This window comes from Aquarana catesbeiana, linkage group LG11 (genome assembly GCF_042186555.1).
Source record: "Aquarana catesbeiana isolate 2022-GZ linkage group LG11, ASM4218655v1, whole genome shotgun sequence".
Taxonomy (NCBI): domain Eukaryota; kingdom Metazoa; phylum Chordata; class Amphibia; order Anura; family Ranidae; genus Aquarana; species Aquarana catesbeiana.
The window spans coordinates 205,561,545-205,583,070 of NC_133334.1; the positions used below are offsets into that span (position 1 = coordinate 205,561,545).

Sequence of the window (21,526 nt, forward strand, 5' to 3'; positions counted from 1 at the left end):
AGTGTGGTGTCCCTGCACCCCTGGCCTCTTGCATAGGACAGTCACTGGAATGCTGGATGCAGAAATACTGTGGTGCCGTATAAGTCTTTGAGCCTGCCAATTACAGTTACATTTATAGACTCTCCCAAAATCCCCTGTTGCTCTGGTTTCCATGGAAGTTGTAGTCTCTGGGCTGCTTCACTGTTCAATAAGTGTTGGCTGAGGGACTACGTGTCCAAAGATCCTCTGCTTTCAGGGTCAGGAAGGACGACCTTCTAGAGGCAGGAAGATGATGCAATGATCTTAACATAACATGGCTACATTGTAACTCAAAATTATATATGTTATCTATGTATTTTATATTTTAAAGGAAAGCATCGGAAAACTGGGAGAGATGTTGCAATAAAAATTATTGATAAACTCAGATTTCCTAGTAGACAAGAAAGTCAACTCAGAAATGAGGTGGCCATATTACAGGTAATAAGAGATCATTTTATTAGACTGATGAATGTTATTTTATTTAAAATTTTTAACACATTTGTTTATGGGTTGTGTGTTTCTAGTAGGCAACAGTCTCATTGTAATTTCAGTATTTTCACCAATAATTCAAGGCTAGAATAATTACAAGGAATAGAGTGCCACTAACAACATAACGTTACATAATTCCATAGTTATAGTAGGTAAGGTTAAATAAAGACAATAGTCCATCCAGTTCAACCTGTAAGTGTCTGTGTGTCAGTGTCTATAATCATTTCCCATATCTCTGTATGTTGCGTTCTTTAAGATGCACGTCCAATAGTCTCTTAAAAATATCAATACTCCCCGCTGACACCACCAATTGTGGAAGAGAGTTCCACATCCTTATTGCCCTGACAGTGAAAAACCCCCTGTGCAGCTTAAGATTAAATCGCTTCTCCTCCAATCTCATTGTGTGACCCCGTGTCCTCTTACACTCCCTGAGACTGAATAGTTTTTTCCTACGCTGGATCACCATTGATGTATTTGTAGATCACTATCATGTCCCCTCTCAAGCGTCTCTTCTCCAGTGAGAATAGATTTTGTGCTTGTAGTTGCTCCTCATAATGGAGGTCTTTCAGTCCCCTTAATATTTTTGTTGCCCTTGTTTGGACTCTCTCCAGCTCCAGCACATCCTTTCTGAGGACTGGTGACCAGAACTGGACGGAATACTCCAGATGTGGCCTGACATATATCATGTAAACATGATATATTTTAAAGCAGTTCAAAAACTATATGTATATAAAGTACTTATAAACATTATATAACTCCCTTATCATTAAGGGAAGCCTCATTCATTTTCAACCGGTTTGCCCGTGGATCATGGGTCTCGAGGTCGGAGTTTGGTTTCAATTTATAACCCTTCTGCAACAATATGGGCACAAAAAGCCAGTGAGATCAAAAGGCAATCCACTTGCCATCTGATGTAGGCACAATGGAAATGAAAATCAGTCCGCCCAAACATGACTCATTTTTGGGTGGATACTTGAGAATTCATTATTTTGATGACTACTTATAACATTCATATACACCATGCCTACACACTTTCCACAGAAACCCTTATAACACAGTGATTCCTTGTTTCTTCAGAACTTGCGTTCTCATGGGGTCGTTGACCTTGAAGCTATGTGTGAGACTCCAGAGCGCATCTATGTGGTTATGGAGAAGCTGCATGGGGACATGTTGGAAATGATCCTCTCAAGTGACAAGGGGAGACTTCCTGAGCGAATCACCAGATTTATTGTCACACAGGTAAATTCTGAAAGGGGAAGACTGAACTGCCTGCAAACATAAGTTATAAAATCTATTGAGAAATGATAACCTTCATATTTTGTTATGGAAGTGACTGACATAACACACATACAGATTTTTATTCATATAACCAAAGGGCTATGAGTATTTAGACATTGCATGGATGCTTTAAAGGCTAAGTTCACCTTTTGGGAAAAAATAATAAATGCACATACTTTTGCAGCAAAAAAATGTGCATTTATTATATTTTCCCTCAGGAGCTTGCAAAGCATTGCACCTGTGATTAGTGGATCAGGGGGTGCTATGTCAGGCTCCTGCAGACAAGCCCTGCAGCTTTCAGCCCGTACCTCCATGTGGGTAGACTGTTTGCAAACTGCAGGGCTTGCGAATGAACTAAGAGAGCGCAAATCAGTTCATTCAGCCGCAGTGCCCGACAGTACTTGCAGCTCTCTCATTCACAAATCACAGCCGAGCTATTTTCAAAATGTGACAGCAGAGAGGTTCCCCGCTCACTATCGCAGGGAGGGAGGGGATTGGGGTGTGGGGGGCAGGTCTGGAGCATGTTCGACATTTCACCCAAAATATGGGTGTAACTTGTAACATGCTCAGAAAGGTCAGCTTATCTTCTATGAGATAAAACAAAACAAAAATTATTGTCTCCCACTCAAAATATGAGCCTATTTCTTCAGTGCCATCTTAAGAGCATTATAGGCCCCTGGGCAACACAGTGCACTGGGGCCCTGTCTACACAATCATGCACGATTGCCCACTAAATGCAGCTTTACTGTGCCGGTGAATGCAGCCTCACTGTGCCCATCAAATGTAGCCTAACTGTGTCAATGAATGCAGCCTCACTGTACCCACCATTGCAGCCTCACTGTGCCCCTGAATGCAGCCTCACTGTGCCCACCATTGCAGCCTCACTGTGCCAGTGAATGCAGCCTCACATTACACAGCACCCTGCATCTCTGGACCCCTTTACATTACACAGCCCTTGTACCTCTGGAACCCTTTATATTACACAGCACCCTGCACCTCTGGACACCTTTACATTACACAGCACCCTACACCTCTGGACCCCTTTACATTACACAGCACTCTACACCTCTGGACCCCTTTACATTACACAGCACCCTATACCTCTGGACCCCTTTACATTACACAGCACCCTACACCTCTGGTCCCCTTTACATTACACAGCACCCTACACCTCTGGTCCCCTTTACATTACACAGCACCCTACACCTCTGGTCCCCTTTACATTACACAGCACCCTACACCTCTGGACCCCTTTACATTACACAGCACCCTACACCTCTGGACCCCTTTACATTACACAGTACCCTGCACCTCTGGACCCCTTTACATTACACAGCCCCCTGCACCTCTGGACCCCTTTACATTACACAGCTCCCTGCACCTCTGGCCTGTGTAGACATAAAGGAGGAGGGGGAGGTGGATCTACTTGGCTCAGCTGTGTGAGACAGCCAAGACTGATCAGAGCCGTGGCCACAAGAGAAGTAAGGGTCAAGTAAAGAGTTGTTCTATGTAAATCTACATCCACCAACTATTTATGAATTTATATAATTGAAGTGACCTTTTTTATCTTTTCAATTTGTTTGTCTATTTTCAGTAAAGATATAATATTTATACTGACACGTTTACAGTCACTCTTAAAAGTCCTACTCCTTAGGGGGTCTCTCTTTTTTGGCCACGAGAGAAGGGGATCGTTGCAGGTCCCGGGTGTGCCAATGGGTGTGTCTCAGGTGCAGCTCGCACCCCCTCTGCAAAGCGCCACTACAGCTCGCCTCGCCTCAGGCTCTCCGTGTGCCTGTCACCGAGGCACCGCTGCCTTAACCCGCCCCTGTCTCAGCTTCAGTCGCGGAGGGGGTGCGCCGGCCTGACACCCCCCCCCCAGTGTGTGGCACCCGGGGCGTCCCGCCCCCCACTTAGTACGCCACTGCTGTTTGGGGACGCTGAGCAGGTGGGGCCCCCCAGGCAAGTGGATCCCCTTGGGCAACTGCCCAGCATGCCCATGCAAAAAGACGGCCCTGCAGTTCTTATGGATGAGGGTCTTTTTTAAGTCTGTTTACCAAAAAAAATTCCCTAATCCAATGAATAAATCCTACATTTAAGAAGAGATACAGAGATTCACAGGTTTGTAAATAAATAATAACGTGGCCCAACAATGATAAAATATAGATATAAGCCACATTCATGACAAACATCTAGTACTATAGAACTATCTAGAAGTATTGAGCACTAAGAGACATTGATAGATAAGCAAGTGTTCTTATTTCTATGTTTGTGTATCTTTTATGGAGTTTAGTGGTGAGATCTATGTGCTTAAAGTGAACCTGTGCCCAGACTATACACAAAAAAGTATTTTGTATAACTATCCCGGTGTCTCTGCCTATCCCGGTGTGCGGCCGTCCAGATCTTTCTACATGACTATATTTTGTATAACTAGTTAGGATTAACGGCTGCCAGCAAAAATGGATAGATATACACAAACGTAAACAAAACAAAACATATCTACAATACATTTTTTCAACACCTCAAATATGATTATAGTATATAATATATAGTATATAGTATGCTTGTAAAGTGGCACATTTTTTCAGTGTTTAGAACAGTACCACAGCAAAATGACATTTCTAAAGGAAAATGCATGGGGGCCCCCCTAAAATCCATACCAGGCCCCTCGGGTCTGATATGAAAATTAAGGGGAACCCTGCGCCAAATGTAAAAAAAAATGGCGTAGGGGTCCCCCCAAAAATCTATGCCAGACCCTTCAGGTCTGGTATGAATTTTAAGGAGAACCCTGCGCCAAAATTAAAAAAAAATGGCATAGGGGTCGCCCCCAAAATCCATACCAGACCCTTTCCTGAGCATGCAACCTGGCAGGCCGCAGGAAAAGAGGGGAGCGAGAGAGCGCCCTCCCCTCCTAAACCATACCAGGCCACATGCCCTCAACATGGGGAGGGTGCTTTGGGGTAGCCCCCCAAAGCACCTTGTCCCCATGTTGATGGGGACAAGGGCCTCTTCCCCACAACTCTTGCCCGGTGGTTGTGGGGGTCTGCGGGCAGGGGGCTTATCGGAATCTGGAAGCACCCTTTAACAAGGGGACCCCCAGATCCCACCCCCCCATGTGAAATGGTAATGGGGTGCAAATGTACCCCTACCATTCACAAAAAAGTGTCAAAATGTTAAAAACAACAAGACACAGCTTGGGGACAAGTCCTTTATTAAAAAATAAAAATGTCCCATGATGTCCATTCATCTTCTTATAATGCTCCCCTGACCAACCGAAAAAGAAAAAAAAAATCCGCCACCGATCCGACTCCATGGGAGGCTCCCGCCGTGTGACACTTCATTTCCTTTGACAGTTCTTATATAACTGAGGGCGGGGCCTCCCCATGTTGAGGGCATGTGGCCTGGTACAGTTCAGGAGGGGGGGCGCTGTCTTGTCCCCCTTTTCCTGTGGCCTGCCAGGTTGCGTGCTCGGATAAGGGTCTGTTTTTTTTTTAATTTGGCACAGGGTTCCCCTTAATTTCCATATCAGACCTGTGGTACTGTTCTAAACACGGGAAAAACGTGCCACTTTACAGGCATACTATAGACACCCCCCAGGCACGATATTTAAAGAAATATTTCATTTCATTGTTTCACTTTAAGCATTAAAAAAATCACTGCTCCCGAAAAAATTGACGTTTTTAAAAGAATGTTTTGCATTGATACATGTCCCCTGGGTCAGGACCCAGGTCCCCAAACACTTTTTTTATGACAATAACTTGCATATAAGCTTTTAAAATGAGCACTTTTGATTATTCATGTTCATGTCCCATAGATTTTAATGGTGTTTGTGTGTTCTGCCGAATTTTTTGCCTTTTCGGTATTTTCTGGTGCGAACCGAACCGGGGGGTGGGGGGGGTTGTTCGGCTCATCCGATTAACAAATACAACATGAGTAAAACAGCCAAGCAACCGCTAAAAATACCATTCACATGTAAACCCGCTCGGGTGGCGATGCAGTGGTGTGATATCAGTATATAGTCTCCACCCAACATGTGTCATGCAACGGCGCATCTTCAGGGGCCTCTGACTAGTAGCCATCTTTTTGTAGCTTACTGAACTCCTCCAATAATTGGTCACAAAACTATACTGATGATCAGCCATATGTTTTAAAAAAGTCTGTGTTTAACGTATTTACCAAACCTTATATATCAACAAGCTATATCGCCATTAACTGTATGTTTCAAAAAATGGCCAAATGGTATATGGAATGGTCTCATTCATTATATAAGTGATCAATATTGGATATATCTTCAAATTATGGTAAATAAATATCTGAAACATGGATGAAGTTAAAATCAATCCCGTATACTAAACATATGCACATAACATAAAAAGCAATGGTGTAATTATCACGTATCTGAAACATTCTCAGTTCAATCCACTTTAAGTTATTATTACAATTAAAAAAATATTAAATGATATGTTAATTATAAAAACAATCTGAAATAAATAAAAATTGAATGATAAAATTGATAATAAAACAAAAATAAATTCAAAATAAAGAATACAATGCAGAGAAAAAATCCAAAACTAGACATAAAAGTGATGTTAGTGTGGCAATCTCCCCTGCTGTGCCTTTGTGTTCTGATGGGGACTGCCCCCTACCAAAGCACACTGATCAGCCATTGGCTGCCAGCGCTGATCGGATGCAGGTCAGATGCTGGTTTTCCAGCATGCCCATTCAGCAGAAGCTGGTTGTGAGACTGGCTGCTGTGGAACATGCAGCTGTACACACAGGCCGAAAGTCGGTTGATTCCTGCTTAACGAGACATTTTTGGCATATTTTTGGTCCGTGTGTACAAGGCTTAACTCAGGCACTTTACGTGTCCATTTACACCCTCTACATTGGGGTCGCCAATGTCAATGCCCAAAAATTGAATACCTCTCGGGTCCCTATAGTGATATTTTCTGAAATGCACTAAGAGACTGTGGTCTTTAAATCCTCTCTTTACATTGTAAATATGTTCCCCCATACAATCTCTTAGCCTCCTAGTGGTACTTGCTATATATTGTTTCCTACAGGGGCACTGTAAAACATAGACTGCAAACCTGGTATTACATGAGATAAAATACGGTAATTAGCCTCCTAGTTTCATCTGGGAATTTGTGAACAAAAGTATTGAGACTTAACACATCTAGTTTAATGTACAGTACAAATCGGGGCCAGTGCAAGGATTTTAGAAGAGGGATCTATAACATTAGGGGCAATTTTATCCTTCAAATTGGGTGCCCTTCTCCTGTGGTAAACAGTATATAGGAAGGACCAGATAGGGATCATTTGAGGAAACATATTTTTAATAAGAGAGTATTTAAAGGCCACAGTCTCTTGGCGCATTTCAGAAAATATCAATATAGGGACCCAAGAGATAATAAAGTAGAACAAGCAAAGCTTTTTTTTCAGTTTTGGATTGAGCAAGGGAGAATTTATAACCCCTGTCAGATTTTTTTTTTCGCCATCTGTGTGTCATTGTGAAGATTTCCCTTCACTTCCTGTCCCATAGCCAAACAGGAAGTGAGAGGAAATCCCTGCAAATTAAGGGAATTCCCTGGGGATCCCCAGTTCACCAGAACTAGTGTCTAGTGTCCTCTCCATTACTTTTCTTGGGACAACCCAAAATGTGGAATTTTCTTTTACTTTCACTTTCAATGATAATGTAAACAGGACAAACAATCCAATACTAAAAAAAGATCTTTGTCTTTAGTTATACTTTATGTTTTTGACAAATTGCGACCCCAAAGGAGAGGGTGTAATTGGACATGGGAGGTGTCTAAATTAGAATTTCATTGGGTATAAAAATTAAGAACTTTTACACCCTTTGGCCTGAATGTAGAATAGTACATCAGTTGTATTGGTACCAAGTTAATATTGACCTCCAGTCATATAATTTTCTTGTACAGTTTGCTGGCCGTACACGGTTCGAATCTCAGCCAGATTAGCAGGAACTGGCCGAGACTCAAACCAATAATGGGCAGGCTGAATCTACCAAGTTGATCTATAGATCAACTTGGGTACAACCAGCCTGCCGGATTTGTGTGCGATTATCGCAAGCGGCTGCTATAGCCACTAGCAATGGTCACTTCCCCCCGCCCAGCCACCGGGAGCAGAAAATTGCTTGGCAGGAGGTATTCCCCTGTCAGCACTGTCTGTGTTGATGGGGGAATCGAGTAAATTTACCACGGTCTATGGCCAGCCTTAGGGAACACCCATATGTAATTCCCTTGAACAGAGGTTTTTTAATGTCTGGTTTTGGATTTTTTTCTAAGCACTGCATTCTCTGTATCAAATGTATTTTTATTTTATTATTTACTTTATCATTCAATATTTATTTTAGATTGTTTTTATAATTTACACACCATTTAATATCCTTTTTTATTGCAATGATTTATTTTGATTGAATTAAGAATGTTTTAGATACGTGATTTTTACACCATTGCCGTTTGTTTTTATATATACGGTATACACAATATGGGATTGATTTTAACTTCATCCATGTTTGAGATATTTATTTAATATAATTTGAAGATAATGTCCACCATTGACCTCCTAAATAATGAATGGGATATACTTTTTGGTAATTTTTAAAAACATTTTGTAATTGGCAATATAGATGGTCGATTATATATGTTTTTTTAAATGTGTAAAACACAGCCTTTTTTAAAACATAATTGATCATCAATATAGTTTTGCGACCATTTATTCTTTTTTTAAATAATGTTTTGTTAGTAGCAGTCTATAGTCTACATACATACGGTGAGTTATACAAGCTAAGTTTGTTTTTTATCTACACAAACATGGCTGAGGTTTCTGCCACTCACCCTGATTGGAGGAGTTCAGTAGGCTACAAAAGGATATCAATCAGCACTAGAGGCCCCTGAAGAAGCACTGTCGCACAAAACGCATTGGGCAGAGTGTACGTGCTGACGTCACACCGCCACATTGGTACATGAGGGGCGGCTTTTGTTTTTATTGGTTGCTTGGCTGTTTTATTCTTGTGGCATATGCGATTTGGATAATAATTAAAATGACTACACTATAATCCACCTTCTGTTCAGGTTTGTGAGTTTTGTTCAGCTTTGTTCAGTTTTTTTTCTACTTGTGCTACAAACTACCTCATGGTCCTCACTGTGAGATTACAGACTGCTTCAGTTTAACAACTACCTTATAGTGTCCAGCTTTAAGAGATAGACTGTGCTATTTTAGCAATATTTCTAAGGTGAAGAGTGTCATCTTTCTACTGTGCTTAATTGTTTGATACCCCATATCACCCTAAACACTATCCTGTCATAAGTTTTACAAGCAAATAAACTTCAAAAAGACATCCCCTAGACCAGTGATGGTGAACCTTGGCACCTCAGAGGTTTTGGAACTAAATTTCCCATGATGCTCATGCACTCTGCAGTGTAGCGAGAAATGAGACATGAGAAATGTAATTCAAAAAAATCTGGGGTGCCAAGGTTCACCATCACTGCCCTAGACTGTTCAATGAGACTGGGTGAATGCACGTGTGCCTGACTGCCTCTGCACTGTTTTTGGGAAACAACCTGTCTAATCTACAGTGGCCTCTCCAGGGGTAGTGATATATATATATATGTATATATCCATATATAATCCACTGCCCAACAAGCATTCTCTTGCCTTTGTGGCTGTGTGTGGTGAAGAGATGAGCTCGGGTGTTGTGCTGTGTTATGTGGAGATATATAATTAATATATATATATATATATACACACAGTACATATTATTAACACTATTAATGTGTATGTAGGTGTATGTAGCAATGCACTCATTGTATGAGCGTATGTAGCACTGTACTCATTGTATGAGTGTATGTAGCACTGCACTCATTGGCTTATTTATTTACAGTATTCTTTGTATTGTGTGAGTATAAAAAGGAGTTCTGGCTTGCAGAGATAATGATTTTTTTTTTTACTAGCAGCGTGGAAGGATTGTTTTTTATTTTTCTTGTATTTGATGCCTCAGACACACTTTACTATTGTGCTTGAAATGTAAATCTACACTTTAGCCTTGGATGGATGAATAAAAGTACAATAGGATTTTAAAGTTCAGTGAATGGCCTGAAAATTATTTGGGGCTCTTTTTTGCCATTATGTTGACAAGTATGGAAATCGTGCTAATTATCCTTATTGCTTTTATGTTTAGTATTTTGTACACATACTGCAGATGTACTGTTAAATGATATAATTTATAGAGCTTTGTAATCAATTTTAATATAATTAGCCTTTGCAAATAACATATGTATCATTCCAAAAGTCTTAAAATATCATTCGATTATTTTTTTTGCAGATATTAATGGCCTTGAGGCACCTTCACGCGAAGAATATTGTTCACTGTGATCTTAAACCAGAAAATGTCCTCTTGGCTACAGAGGATGCCTTTCCACAAGTAAGTCATCAACAGGCAAAGCTTCAATTCCTTCAAGGGGACACGGCAACAGTCTGCACACAAACTCCCCTTTCATTACACACTGGACATTGTGAATTAAAAAAAAAGGATACAAATGCACAAATACAGTAAGACACTCAAAAATGGAGGTTGTTGCAGAAAATATTGAAGGTTTTTTTTGACCTGACAGGGTTGCTATATTTATTCTAATTTCATCCCCTCAGCTGGAGGCTCATTAACTCCTGTAACAAACGTTTCTTACTATAATGCATGCAAAAATGCAAGCATGAATATGCTTTGGATTGATGTGTGCCGACAATGTTTTCAGATGTGTTGCATTTCATAAAGAACAGTGTTGACATTTTAGTACAGGAAAGAAGCCTGTTCAAGACTGAACATAAAGCTGGAGGTCAGCTTTAAAGCAGAACTTGGGGATAGGCAAAAAAATCCCCCATTAGTGCACCCCTACACAAAACACTAAACAGTTAATACATTTGTGAAATTCCGTACTATTGAAGAGAAAAGTCTAACTGAATTTTCAGGAAGTCATCTCTTTAATTAAAAAATAACAGCATATGGTCTACCAAGGAGGAGGTGTTACAGCAGTGATTACATCATATCCTCTCCTCTCTCTTTACAGGAAGAGGAACTACATTTCCCATGAACCTTTGGGAAATGCAGTGAATGTGGGTGGGTACACCAAGCCTGTACATGTTAAATTCGAACTCGCCCACCTCAACATAAATTACACCCCTCTTTCTACAGTCACACTACTCAGCACAACACAGACAGTGAGGTGAAATTCTTAAAAATGTAAAACATGCATGTACACATTTAGTTCATTCTATGTAGTCTACTTTCATTAAATATTGAATTCTCCCTCCGCTAGGTTTTCTGTTACTGGCTGTAGCTGCAATTTTCAATGTGATCTCTCCTCCTCCAGACAGAACAGCAGATAAACATATTGCCCTTACATGCTTTATTTAACCATTACTGAATGGTAGACACATGCCCATAATTATATTTATACCCACTATACTCTGCTGTAGTTCAGTATTAAGTTTTTAAAAAATGTTAATGCGTTATTCTCCTTTTGATGTGTATTACATGTGAAATCACATATCACTGGAATTATTGCACTTGAAGTTAATCTTAAGTTTTTAAGTTAATCTTTAAGTTTAAAATTAAGTTTCATTTTTTCATTTCATTCTATGCATTAAGGTGAAAAATCTTCTGTAGTGCAGCAGCCCCCCAGAGCCCCCCTTTTACTTACCTGAACCTGATCGTTCCAGCGACGGGGACGAGCACAGCAGCTCCAACCTCTGTCTCGGGTCCTCATTGGATAGATTGATAGTAGCAGAAGCCATTGGCTCCCACTGCTGTCAATCAAATCCAGTGACTGGGGGGCGGGGCCAAGTCCTGCTGTCTGGGTCAATGGACGCAGCAGCAGGACTCAGCAGTGCGCCTGCACAAGTGCCCCCATGGAATGTGCCTCTCCGTGGGGGCACTTGAGAAGAGGAGGAGCCAGGAGTGCAGTTGAGGGACCAGAGCAGAGGAGGATCTGGGCCGCTCTGTGCAAAACCCTTGCACAAAGGAGGTAAGTATGACATGTTTGTTATTTAAAAAGAAAAAAAAACAAACCTTTACAACCCATTTAACAGTAATGGTGGAACCCTCTAATGTATGAAAATCTCAATAAACCTCAATAGCACCACAATACCGGTCTCTTTGATCCGTAACTTCACATATAATCAGGGGGCGTAGATAAGGGGGGATCAGGGGTGTGTAACACCCCCCCGAGCATCCTTAGAAAATGCCCAGACAGTGTCTGTGCTGTTTAGCCTCAGCATCAGCACAGTAGAGGCAATCAGAGTTTCGGAGTGCAGCAGCCAGCGCCCCTTCTATTGTGCCCCATCCCCTCAGTTTAATAAGGGGCCCGCTTAAAAAGCATGAAATTACTGCGAGGTCTCAGATGCCGGCAATTGACAGCGCACGGTTGAGGGAACTCCTAGACGACTCCTCGAGGTATCATATGACACAGCCGAAGGGAGACTGGGGATGCGGTCTGGTAAGTGGGGAGGCATCAATTTTTTGTTTTGGGAAGGAGGAAGTAAGAATTTCAGCCTGGGGGAGTTTCTCTTGGTGGGAGGTTAAGGAAAGGGGGGTGGGTTTGCTTTTGGAGAAGGGGGGAGTTTCTTGTAGAGAAGTTTACAGGGGGTGGTTAATGGCAGGGACATGCTTCTGGGAGGGAGTTTGATTGGATGAAGGGAGATTTTCTTCATAATTAGGAATCTTTGCTGGGGGAGAGGGTGTTGACTGAGGGAGATATTTTTGCTTTGGGGGGTCGATTTAGAGACAGGGGGTTTAATTTTTGGAGGGATATTTGAGGGAGGGAGATATTTTACAGTGGGAATCTTTGCTTGGGGAGGGAGGGTTCTTAGGACGGAGAGGGAGATTTTTTTTCCTTTTAAAATAGATGTTTTTTTTTTTTAATTATACTTATCTAGGTGGATGGAGCATCGATCCAATGTTGCATCTGTCCCCAGCTGCTTCTAAGACCAATAACAGAGAGATCACTCAGACCACTGATCACTCAGTTCTCAGCCTTCACTGAGCAAAGAGTGGTGACTGTCAGGCCCTGGCTCTGCCCCCTTCCTCCCCCAAGCTCACTGGAATGCCAGGCTGTGGAGGGGGCAGAGGCTGCTGGCTCAGGGTCTCTGTGGCTCACTGAGAGGCTGAGCGAGCTGCTGGTCCAGGCATCTGGGTGAATCCTGACTTTAAAGTTAGGATCTTTCCACAGCCTGGACCTGCTGAGCGATGTCATCTGACAGTGGGCTATACCTGGCTGTCGGCTAAAAATGAGTCACAAAAGTGCAGAACGAACTGCACTCCTCCGAAGGAGAAGTACAACCAAGCGGTATGCCGTCCCTTCAGAGCGCATGCACCAGTGACATCACTGGCTGCTTTCTATGTGAATATCTCCTAAACACCACATGTTTAGGAGATATTCACTCACTGTACCTACAGATAAGCATTATTATAGGCTTACTTAAAGGTACAAGTTCAAAAGCTGGGTTTACTACAGTTTAGGACTGAATAAAAGCCAACCATATTGACCAGATGCAAAGGGCACCATCCTGTGGTAGGCAGTGCACAATATTTTTTTTTTCATCTTTTAAAACATTTCATAAAATTTCTTATGACACAGTTTTTAAGGTTTAAATAAATCACTGAATTTACTGCTTACCACAATATGTTGCCCCTTGCACCTGCTCAACTTGCACAGTAAGGTTAACTAAAATCCAGTCTTGGGTCTCATTCATATATCCTACATGACCATGGTGCAGCAAGTATACCGCAAATACCTGCACCCGGGATCAGGTGTTCTAATATCTGCTCACCCTGTACACCTGAGTGATGGGCTGAAAATAGCCAAGGCTGTCTGCTGCTGTAAACATGTATCCACCTGTATCTGCACATCCAGTGGTTACCTGCAGGTAGGGATACATTTTTGCCCTTGGATAAAATCTCTCTGCATCCAGGGTCAGAAATTTGTCCCCAACAGCAGGTAACCACTGTGACCCGCGGTTTGTTAGTATGTCGCTCAATCGATGTGGGGAATAATGTAGATGATACCGAATGTGCTGCAGGAGTGCCGGCAAGGGATCAAGCTCCTCCCAGCTCCTGTAGTCAATGAAGGGAAGAGAGAAAAAATATCCCTGGTGCCGCACATCCACAGAGTCCTATGGTAATGTAGTAGTGATAGGAGAGACTACCTCAGCCCAGGTTCCCGCCAGGCCACACCCCAATGTGTTTTGCTTTGTCCCCCGGAGCCTAAACAAGGGGACCACTGGATGTGCAGATACATGTTAACAGCAGTTGCTCTTTTCAGCCCATCGCTCAGGTGAACAGGCTGAGCAGTTGACAAAAATTGGAACATCTGGGATCCTGGCTGTAGGTATTCATGGTATATTTGCCATTCCATGACCATTTAGAACATATGAATGAGATATAAAGCCTGGTTCACACGGTAATTTTTTTTTAGTTCAACAAAGCGGGCTGAACGAAAACAAAACTAATTCGCTTAGGAGGAGCTCGCTGTACTAATGAATACACTACCACACCACACCACAACTGCGTGCATTGCGTTCTATTCAGTTGAATGGGGATAATTTTTGCTGTCCTGCATTGCAAAGCCTTATGGTCCCACTCTGCTGTCACATGTTTTTACCGTACCTCCCCCCCAAAAAAATACGGCCCTGCACATCAAACTAGAAGCAATACATAAAAAAATTAAACTTAGCAGGGATGGTGGAAACCCCTTCTATAGATATTTGCCATAAAGAGTAACTTAAAGTGCAATAATTCCAGTGATATGTGATTTCATGTGTAATACACATCAAAAGGAGAATATAGGCAGCACTGATTAGCAGTACTGATTGGCAGCACTGATGGGCACCGATTGACAGCACTGATGGGCAATGATTGGCAGCACTGATGGGCACTGATTGGGAGCACTTATGTGCACTTATTGGCAGCACTGATTGCTACTGATAAGCAGCACTGATTGGCAGCACTGATCAGCACCACTGATAGGCACTGATAGTCAGCACTTATGGGCACTGATAGCCACTAATTGGCAGTACTGATGGACACTGATAGGTGGCACTGATGGGCGGCACTGATAGGCAGCACTGATAGACAATGATTGGCACTGATAGGTGGCACTGATTGGCAGCATTGATTGGCAGCACTGATGGGAACTGATTGACACTCATGGGCAGCACTGATTGACGGCATTGATTGGCACTGATGGGCACTGGCACTGGCAACATTTATTAGCACTGATTGGCAGCACCGTGTGGCACTGATAGGCAGCCATGATTGGCAGCTCTGATGGGCACTGATGGGCACTGATAGGAAGCACTGATAGTCAGCACTGATAGGGCACTGATAGTCAGCACTGATGGGCACTGATAGTCAGCACTGATGGGCACTGATAGTCAGCACTGATAGGCAACACTGATGGGCAGCACTGATAGGCAGCACTGATGGGAACTGGTTGGCAGCACTGATGAGCACGGATACGCAGCACTGATTGGCAGCACTGATGGGCACTGATTGGCAGCACTGATTGGCAACACTAATGGGCACTGGTTGGCAGCACTGATTGACACTGGTTGGCAGCACTGATGGGCACTGATACGCAGCACTGATGGGCACTGATTGGCAGCACTGATGGGCACTGATTGGCAGCACTGCTCGGCACTGATTGGCAGCACTGATGGGCACTGATACGCAGCACTGATTGGCAGCACTGATGGGCACTGATTGGCAGCACTGATTGGCAGCACTGATGGGCACTGATTGGCAGCACTGATGCGCATTGATTGGCAGCACTGATGCGCACTGACTGGCAGCACTGATGGGCATTGCTTGGCACTGATAGGTGACACTGATGGGCATGGATTAGCAGCACTGGTAGGCACTGATTGGCAGCAGATGGCAATGCAAGAGCTGCTCAGTTTGTGAAACTGGTTATGTAACTGCTTGCAGGGAGAAGACCAGCTGTCAAACCTCAGCAGCGATGTCGGGGTGGGTGGGACCTAGCAGCTATTAAACACCAGCCAATGACTGGGCTGCTTAAGAAAGGGGGAGGAGCCAAAGTAACGTAGCGGCTTCTCCAGTCCCCATCCCATTGACTGGTGTTTGATGGCTATTCGGTCCCGCCCAACCCCGACATCACCACTCAGTTTTGACAGCTGGATTACTCTCTGCAAGCAGTTACATTACCTGTCAGTTTTACACACTGAGCGGCTCTTGCAAGCCTCGCCATCTGCTACATGTTAAAGAATTTCACAGGCAGTGTGGGTTACTCACAGATGCAGCCTTTCAGAGCAGCACAGGGGAACTGTCATTATTAGGACACGGTCTGAGTCCTGTCCTGCCCACTACAGCAAGCAGGGTTGGAAGTACATCCCTGCTTTCTGGATAGAACTACAAATGGGCTGTGCCAAGACCGGTGGCTGGGGGAATAGGAGGAGTAGCAGTCACTGGTCTTACAAACAGGAAACCACTGGGGATTAATGACCGGGCTACTTCACAGCAACTACTGAGCTAACAAGAATATGGGTGTCATAGTCAGAGAAGGTAGGAAATCAGCAACAAGAACATGTAAAAAAAGTTTTTGCCCGGAGTTCTCTTTAAACTTGTCACTCGTTAATAAGCAGAATCTGTATATTCATATTCCTATGAATAGGAATGATTCCTGTGTACTAGACACACAGTAATGCATGTTCCTTTTATTTATATTAATGAATATAATGTTATCATTGAAAGTGTTGTTGAAGTGAGTAAAAGCATTCCATTTATGCCCCGTACACACAGTCGGACTTTGTTCGGACATTCCGACAACAAAATCCTAGGATTTTTTCCGACGGATGTTGGCTCAAACTTGTCTTGCATACACACGGTCACACAAAGTTGTCGGAAAATCCGATCGTTCTAAACGCGGTGACGTAAAACACGTACGTCGGGACTATAAACAGGGCAGTGGCCAATAGCTTTCATCTCTTTATTTATTCTGAGCATGCGTGGCACTTTGTCCGTCTGATTTGTGTACACACGATCGGAATTTCCGACAACGGATTTTGTTGGCGGAAAATTTTATATCCTGCTCTCAAACTTGGTGTGTCGGAAAATCCGATGGAAAATGTCCGATGGAGCCCACACACGGTCGGAATTTCCGACAACACGCTCCGATCGGACATTTTCCATCGGAAAATCCGACCGTGTGTACGGGGCATAAGTGTGAATTAGCTTATTTAAGTGTAACTTATTAAATTATATATTTTTTTCATTTTGTAACAAGGTGAAACTTTGTGATTTTGGATTTGCACGCATTATTGGTGAAAAGTCTTTCCGAAGGTCAGTTGTTGGGACTCCAGCTTATTTGGCACCAGAGGTCCTAAGGAACAGTGGCTATAATAGATCCCTTGATATGTGGTCAGTTGGTGTAATCATCTATGTTAGCCTTAGTGGCACATTCCCCTTTAATGAAGATGAAGATATAAATGATCAGATCCGAAATGCAGCTTTTATGTTTCCAAAGAACCCCTGGAATGAAATTTCAAATGATGGTAAGTAGACCTTGCCATTTTTGGGATTTATTACAGTTTCAATAGTATGATGTGTTCATAGTTACATACAGTATTCAGAGTTAAGCTGACCAAGCATGGTTAGGTTTTTTTTTTTTTTTTTTTTTTCAACCATCCGCACAAATATGGTGGAAGAATCCTCACGCTGGGACATTTTATTCTGACCGTGGCAGGTGCCGCTGCCGCCTGCCACTGCTGCTCGATCTTTTAAGCTAAACGGCCCATGCAGATTGAAATTCTTACGGTCTTTGCTGGACTGACCAGATTTTGTTCAGTGTTTGGCCAGCTCTAGCCAAGCTGAAAAAATATACATATATTGAGTTTTCAACTAAAACAAAAAAAAAAAAAACAAGAGCTAGATCTGATTTATCCCAATACGGAAACAAATTTTTCCTGATTCTCAAAGGCAAGTAGATGACTCCCTGTATCAACACTCTACAGTGTTATTTCTCATAAACATTCTTTTTTGGTGTGTGCATTTAGAAACACATCCAGACCTTTTTTGAAAACGTCTTGGAATCTGCTAGAACCCATTCCTATGCATGACAATTCTACAATTACACAGATTTTACAGTAAAGAACCCATTCTGCATATGGAGTTTAAAGTGAGGACCCTCCCTCCTGCCAAATGCCCCCACAGCAAGCAGCTTGCTATGGGGGCACCCGAGCTGAGCCTCTGCTCTGTGTGTCCATTCAGATATATAGCCATGGCTTGGCCCTGCCCCCTCTATCTCCTCATTGGCTGACTGACTTTGATTGACAGCAGCAGGAGCCAATGACACCCGCAGCTGTGTCTCAGCCAATCAGGAGGGAGAGTCCTGGGCAGCCAAATCTCTCATGCAACATTGCTGGATCAAAACGGGGCTCAGGTAAGTTTTAGGGGGGCTGAGTGGGGCTGCTGCACACAGGTTTTTTTTATCTTAATGCATAGAATGCATTAAGATAAAAAACCTTCTGCCTTTAGAACCACTTTAAACTTCTTTTCAAAGAAAGCAAAAGCGAGAGAAGGACGTGCCAAACTAAGTGCAGTATACCATCTTTGGGATACTGTATTTAGTTTGGCACGTCCTTCTTTCTCTTTTGCTTTCTTTGATTTACACAGAGCTGTCGCAACTCTGAGGACCGCAGCCGATCCTTTATTCAGTATACCCCGTATAACAGGGATTTTTAAAGACTGCCTCCCATCCCATAACATTGTGTCTTTTAAAGAGACATTTGTTTTTTCAGTTGGCTGGACTATGTCTGAAAACAGTTCTAATGTGCCAGTTTTTTTCCCCTTAAACTTCTTTTCACCAGTGCTTGTGTCTGTTGTGTGAACAACCTAGTGTCCTTACTGGATGAAGTTAGTCTACCAGAATATTTTTTAAAGAAACCAACCAACCTTATCACACATATATAAACATGGAAAACTAAAACTGGACATAAATAACATCCTTGGTGGGAAACCAGTTTAACCACCTCCACCTACCTACCATGATTTGGTATGAAATTGGCAAAGTTGAAAATAGGTAGATAAACAGTAGATAAATGGTCTGATCTGATTAACCTGTATTCATTTTGTGAAATCACTGGTGCAACATCAGTATGGGAATATGTTGCTTTGTAAACAAATGTTTCTTTTATTTTTTAGCAATTACCCTTATAAGCAGTTTGTTACAAGTGCAAATCAGAAGAAGATTCAGTGTGGACAAGGCACTTAGTCAACCATGGATGCAGGTAGGTGTCCATGTCAGCTGCTGTCTCATTTGTAAAGGATCAGCCCAGCAAAACAGATTTTTTAGTTATAGGTAGTTTTGGTTTCTTAAAACTGCTTAGCAAGACCACTGGAATTGAATTACTAGATGCCCTAGCCTTTCACAGACATTAAATGGGGATATTTAATTTGTTGCTTTATGGGGATTGACTAAGGATGAGTGAGACTTTTTGGTGGGAGAAACAGCCAGGTTGTTTTTGTGCGCACATTCTTCTATGATAACAAGAGAGTAGGTGATGGCTATTCTGTCCACAAGCGCCCACAAATAACCAAAATATCACAGTTAAGCTGACCATAGATGAATAGAATTTCCATTGAAAATTCTTATGAAAATTCATATGAAAATTCTCAGAATTTGTTTGTAGTTCCAAAGATTTTGTTTGCTTTTAACAAACAACTACATACACTGTTAGAAATTCTTTCAGTCCAGAAAAAGTTTTCATTTTGCTCCTTCGAACTTTCCTATCACTGTGGTCAAAAACAGACATTGATGTGACCAACTAATGATTAGAAATGCGAAAATACTTTCTTATCTTCTTTTCTATGAATTTTCCTTCAAAATTCTACCCATCAATGGCCAGCTTTGGATTTATTAAATATTCAGGTACATGAATGAGTAAAGTAGTCCACTGCATGTAAAATACAGTATATTAGACTCTGGGCTTGATTCAACAATCATATGTGATAATGCATTCTGAATGTGGCATATTGAGTGATATTGCATGTGATAATTTCAGTAGCTTCATCAAAGTGGGAAAGTTGTGAAGTTTTTTCACTAATTGAAGAGATTAATTGTGTGTGTTAAAATGTTTTAGCTTTTCACCTGTCAAGTTCATTGAAAAATTGTCAGTATGCCAATAACACTGCATAAGCACCGCTGGACTTAAAATAGTTTAATTAAAAATTATGTTAAAAAATAGCAAATACCATTGTTTTTCTTAATTAGTTTCTTACTTTAAAATAACCTGTTACCATTGCAAAAAAATGTCTCAAAAGCTGTAATTGTATCTTTTCATATTCTGACCTTTTTGTGGCTTGTGCTTTACCAGAACTCACTCCTCACTGTAACTGGCACAACAAATGAGCGTTCAGTACATGGTATTCAGAAAGGTACTCTCTCGGCTGTGGAAAACATTTCCACTGCTGAGGTCCCCCTGTGTTCTTGTTCCACAGTTGGGAAGCTTTGAATAGAAAGCCTCTGCTTAGTTGTATAATCTAGACAGAAATCCAGTTACTTTAAATTTATCAGGGATTCATTTTTTTGTTGTTTTTTATGTTTTTTTTTATCCAGATATTTAATGCACACTTGGAATAATTTTAACTATTTTTCTACAGGACTTTCAGACTTGGTTGGACCTTCGAGAATTAGAAACCAGAGTTGGCCAAAGATACATTACCCATGAGAGTGATGATGCACGTTGGCAAAGATTTGCTGAGGAATGTGGCATTGAATATCCACAACACTTTGTCATGGGACCCCAGTATGATGAAACTGAAGAAGAAGATGAAGAGTAAAATATTCCTTTTAGCCATAAGGGTCATTACGGTTACTTTGTTAAGCCAAAGACATTATGCTGTAGGCCACTGTTAAATGATGCTACAACATGGTCTTGCTTAGGCTCAAGTCCACTGCCCAAATGATAAACACTGAGCCATAAAGAATAGAAATATGCCTGTGATATCTATGTAATAACAGAAAAGTATGTTTGCAAATTGTCTATATTTTATATGAGTTATTTGTATGTATGTCAAATAGGAGTTCAATTGAAAGTCAAAAAGCTTCAGAGCCAGCAACATCTTGGCCTTGGGCAGTGTTTGCATATAGATGGTTATGTTATGTCTTCGTACTGAATATAATGATGGTGCTGTGTGCTCCTGCTGCTTTGGGCTTTTCTAAAGCTTGTGGATACTCTTGCGTGTTGTACAAATTTTAATCTTGTACACTCAGTATCAAAGGGGCTCCCTAACTGACAACCTGAATGAGAAAGAGGGGCTGCTTTATCCTTACAGTCTACTTTTATCTCATTATGTTTGTATATTTTTTCTTCGTTTGGATCCAATGTTAATTTTTCATATGTTATTGTGACCTGAATGTAACTTCTATATTATTTAGAAAAATATATTTTTTATTTCTTATAAATAAGAAAATACGCCTTGTATACTGTCACATACATATGAGATTTGTAATCTGTCAAAAGGCCTATACATTATTACACCAAGAAATGTTCTGGTCAGCAAGGAATGTATTGGAATGTAATTATTTAGTACAGTACATAATTGCAAACAAAGTGGGTGTTCTCTTTTCACTAAAGACTTTTTTTTTTTTAATAGTATGAGCTTTACAAATATATAAAACCACAGTACATATTAAGACAGTCCTGCACATAATTA

At 41.7% G+C, this 21,526-nt stretch overlaps 1 protein-coding gene across 1 annotated transcript in view; it reads left to right on the top strand.

The window, feature by feature from the left end:
• The window catches only part of LOC141112385 (serine/threonine-protein kinase D1-like), a 220,376-nt gene extending 199,093 nt beyond the window's left edge, over positions 1-21,283 (top strand). Inside the window, exons 14-19 of the mRNA XM_073605181.1 lie at positions 350-456; positions 1,585-1,746; positions 10,127-10,225; positions 17,097-17,364; positions 19,013-19,098; positions 20,471-21,283. Coding sequence (XP_073461282.1) covers positions 350-456; positions 1,585-1,746; positions 10,127-10,225; positions 17,097-17,364; positions 19,013-19,098; positions 20,471-20,650 — 902 coding nt within the window. The 3' untranslated portion in view covers positions 20,651-21,283. The remainder of the gene's footprint in view (positions 1-349; positions 457-1,584; positions 1,747-10,126; positions 10,226-17,096; positions 17,365-19,012; positions 19,099-20,470) is intronic.
• Positions 21,284-21,526: the final 243 nt, after the last annotated feature.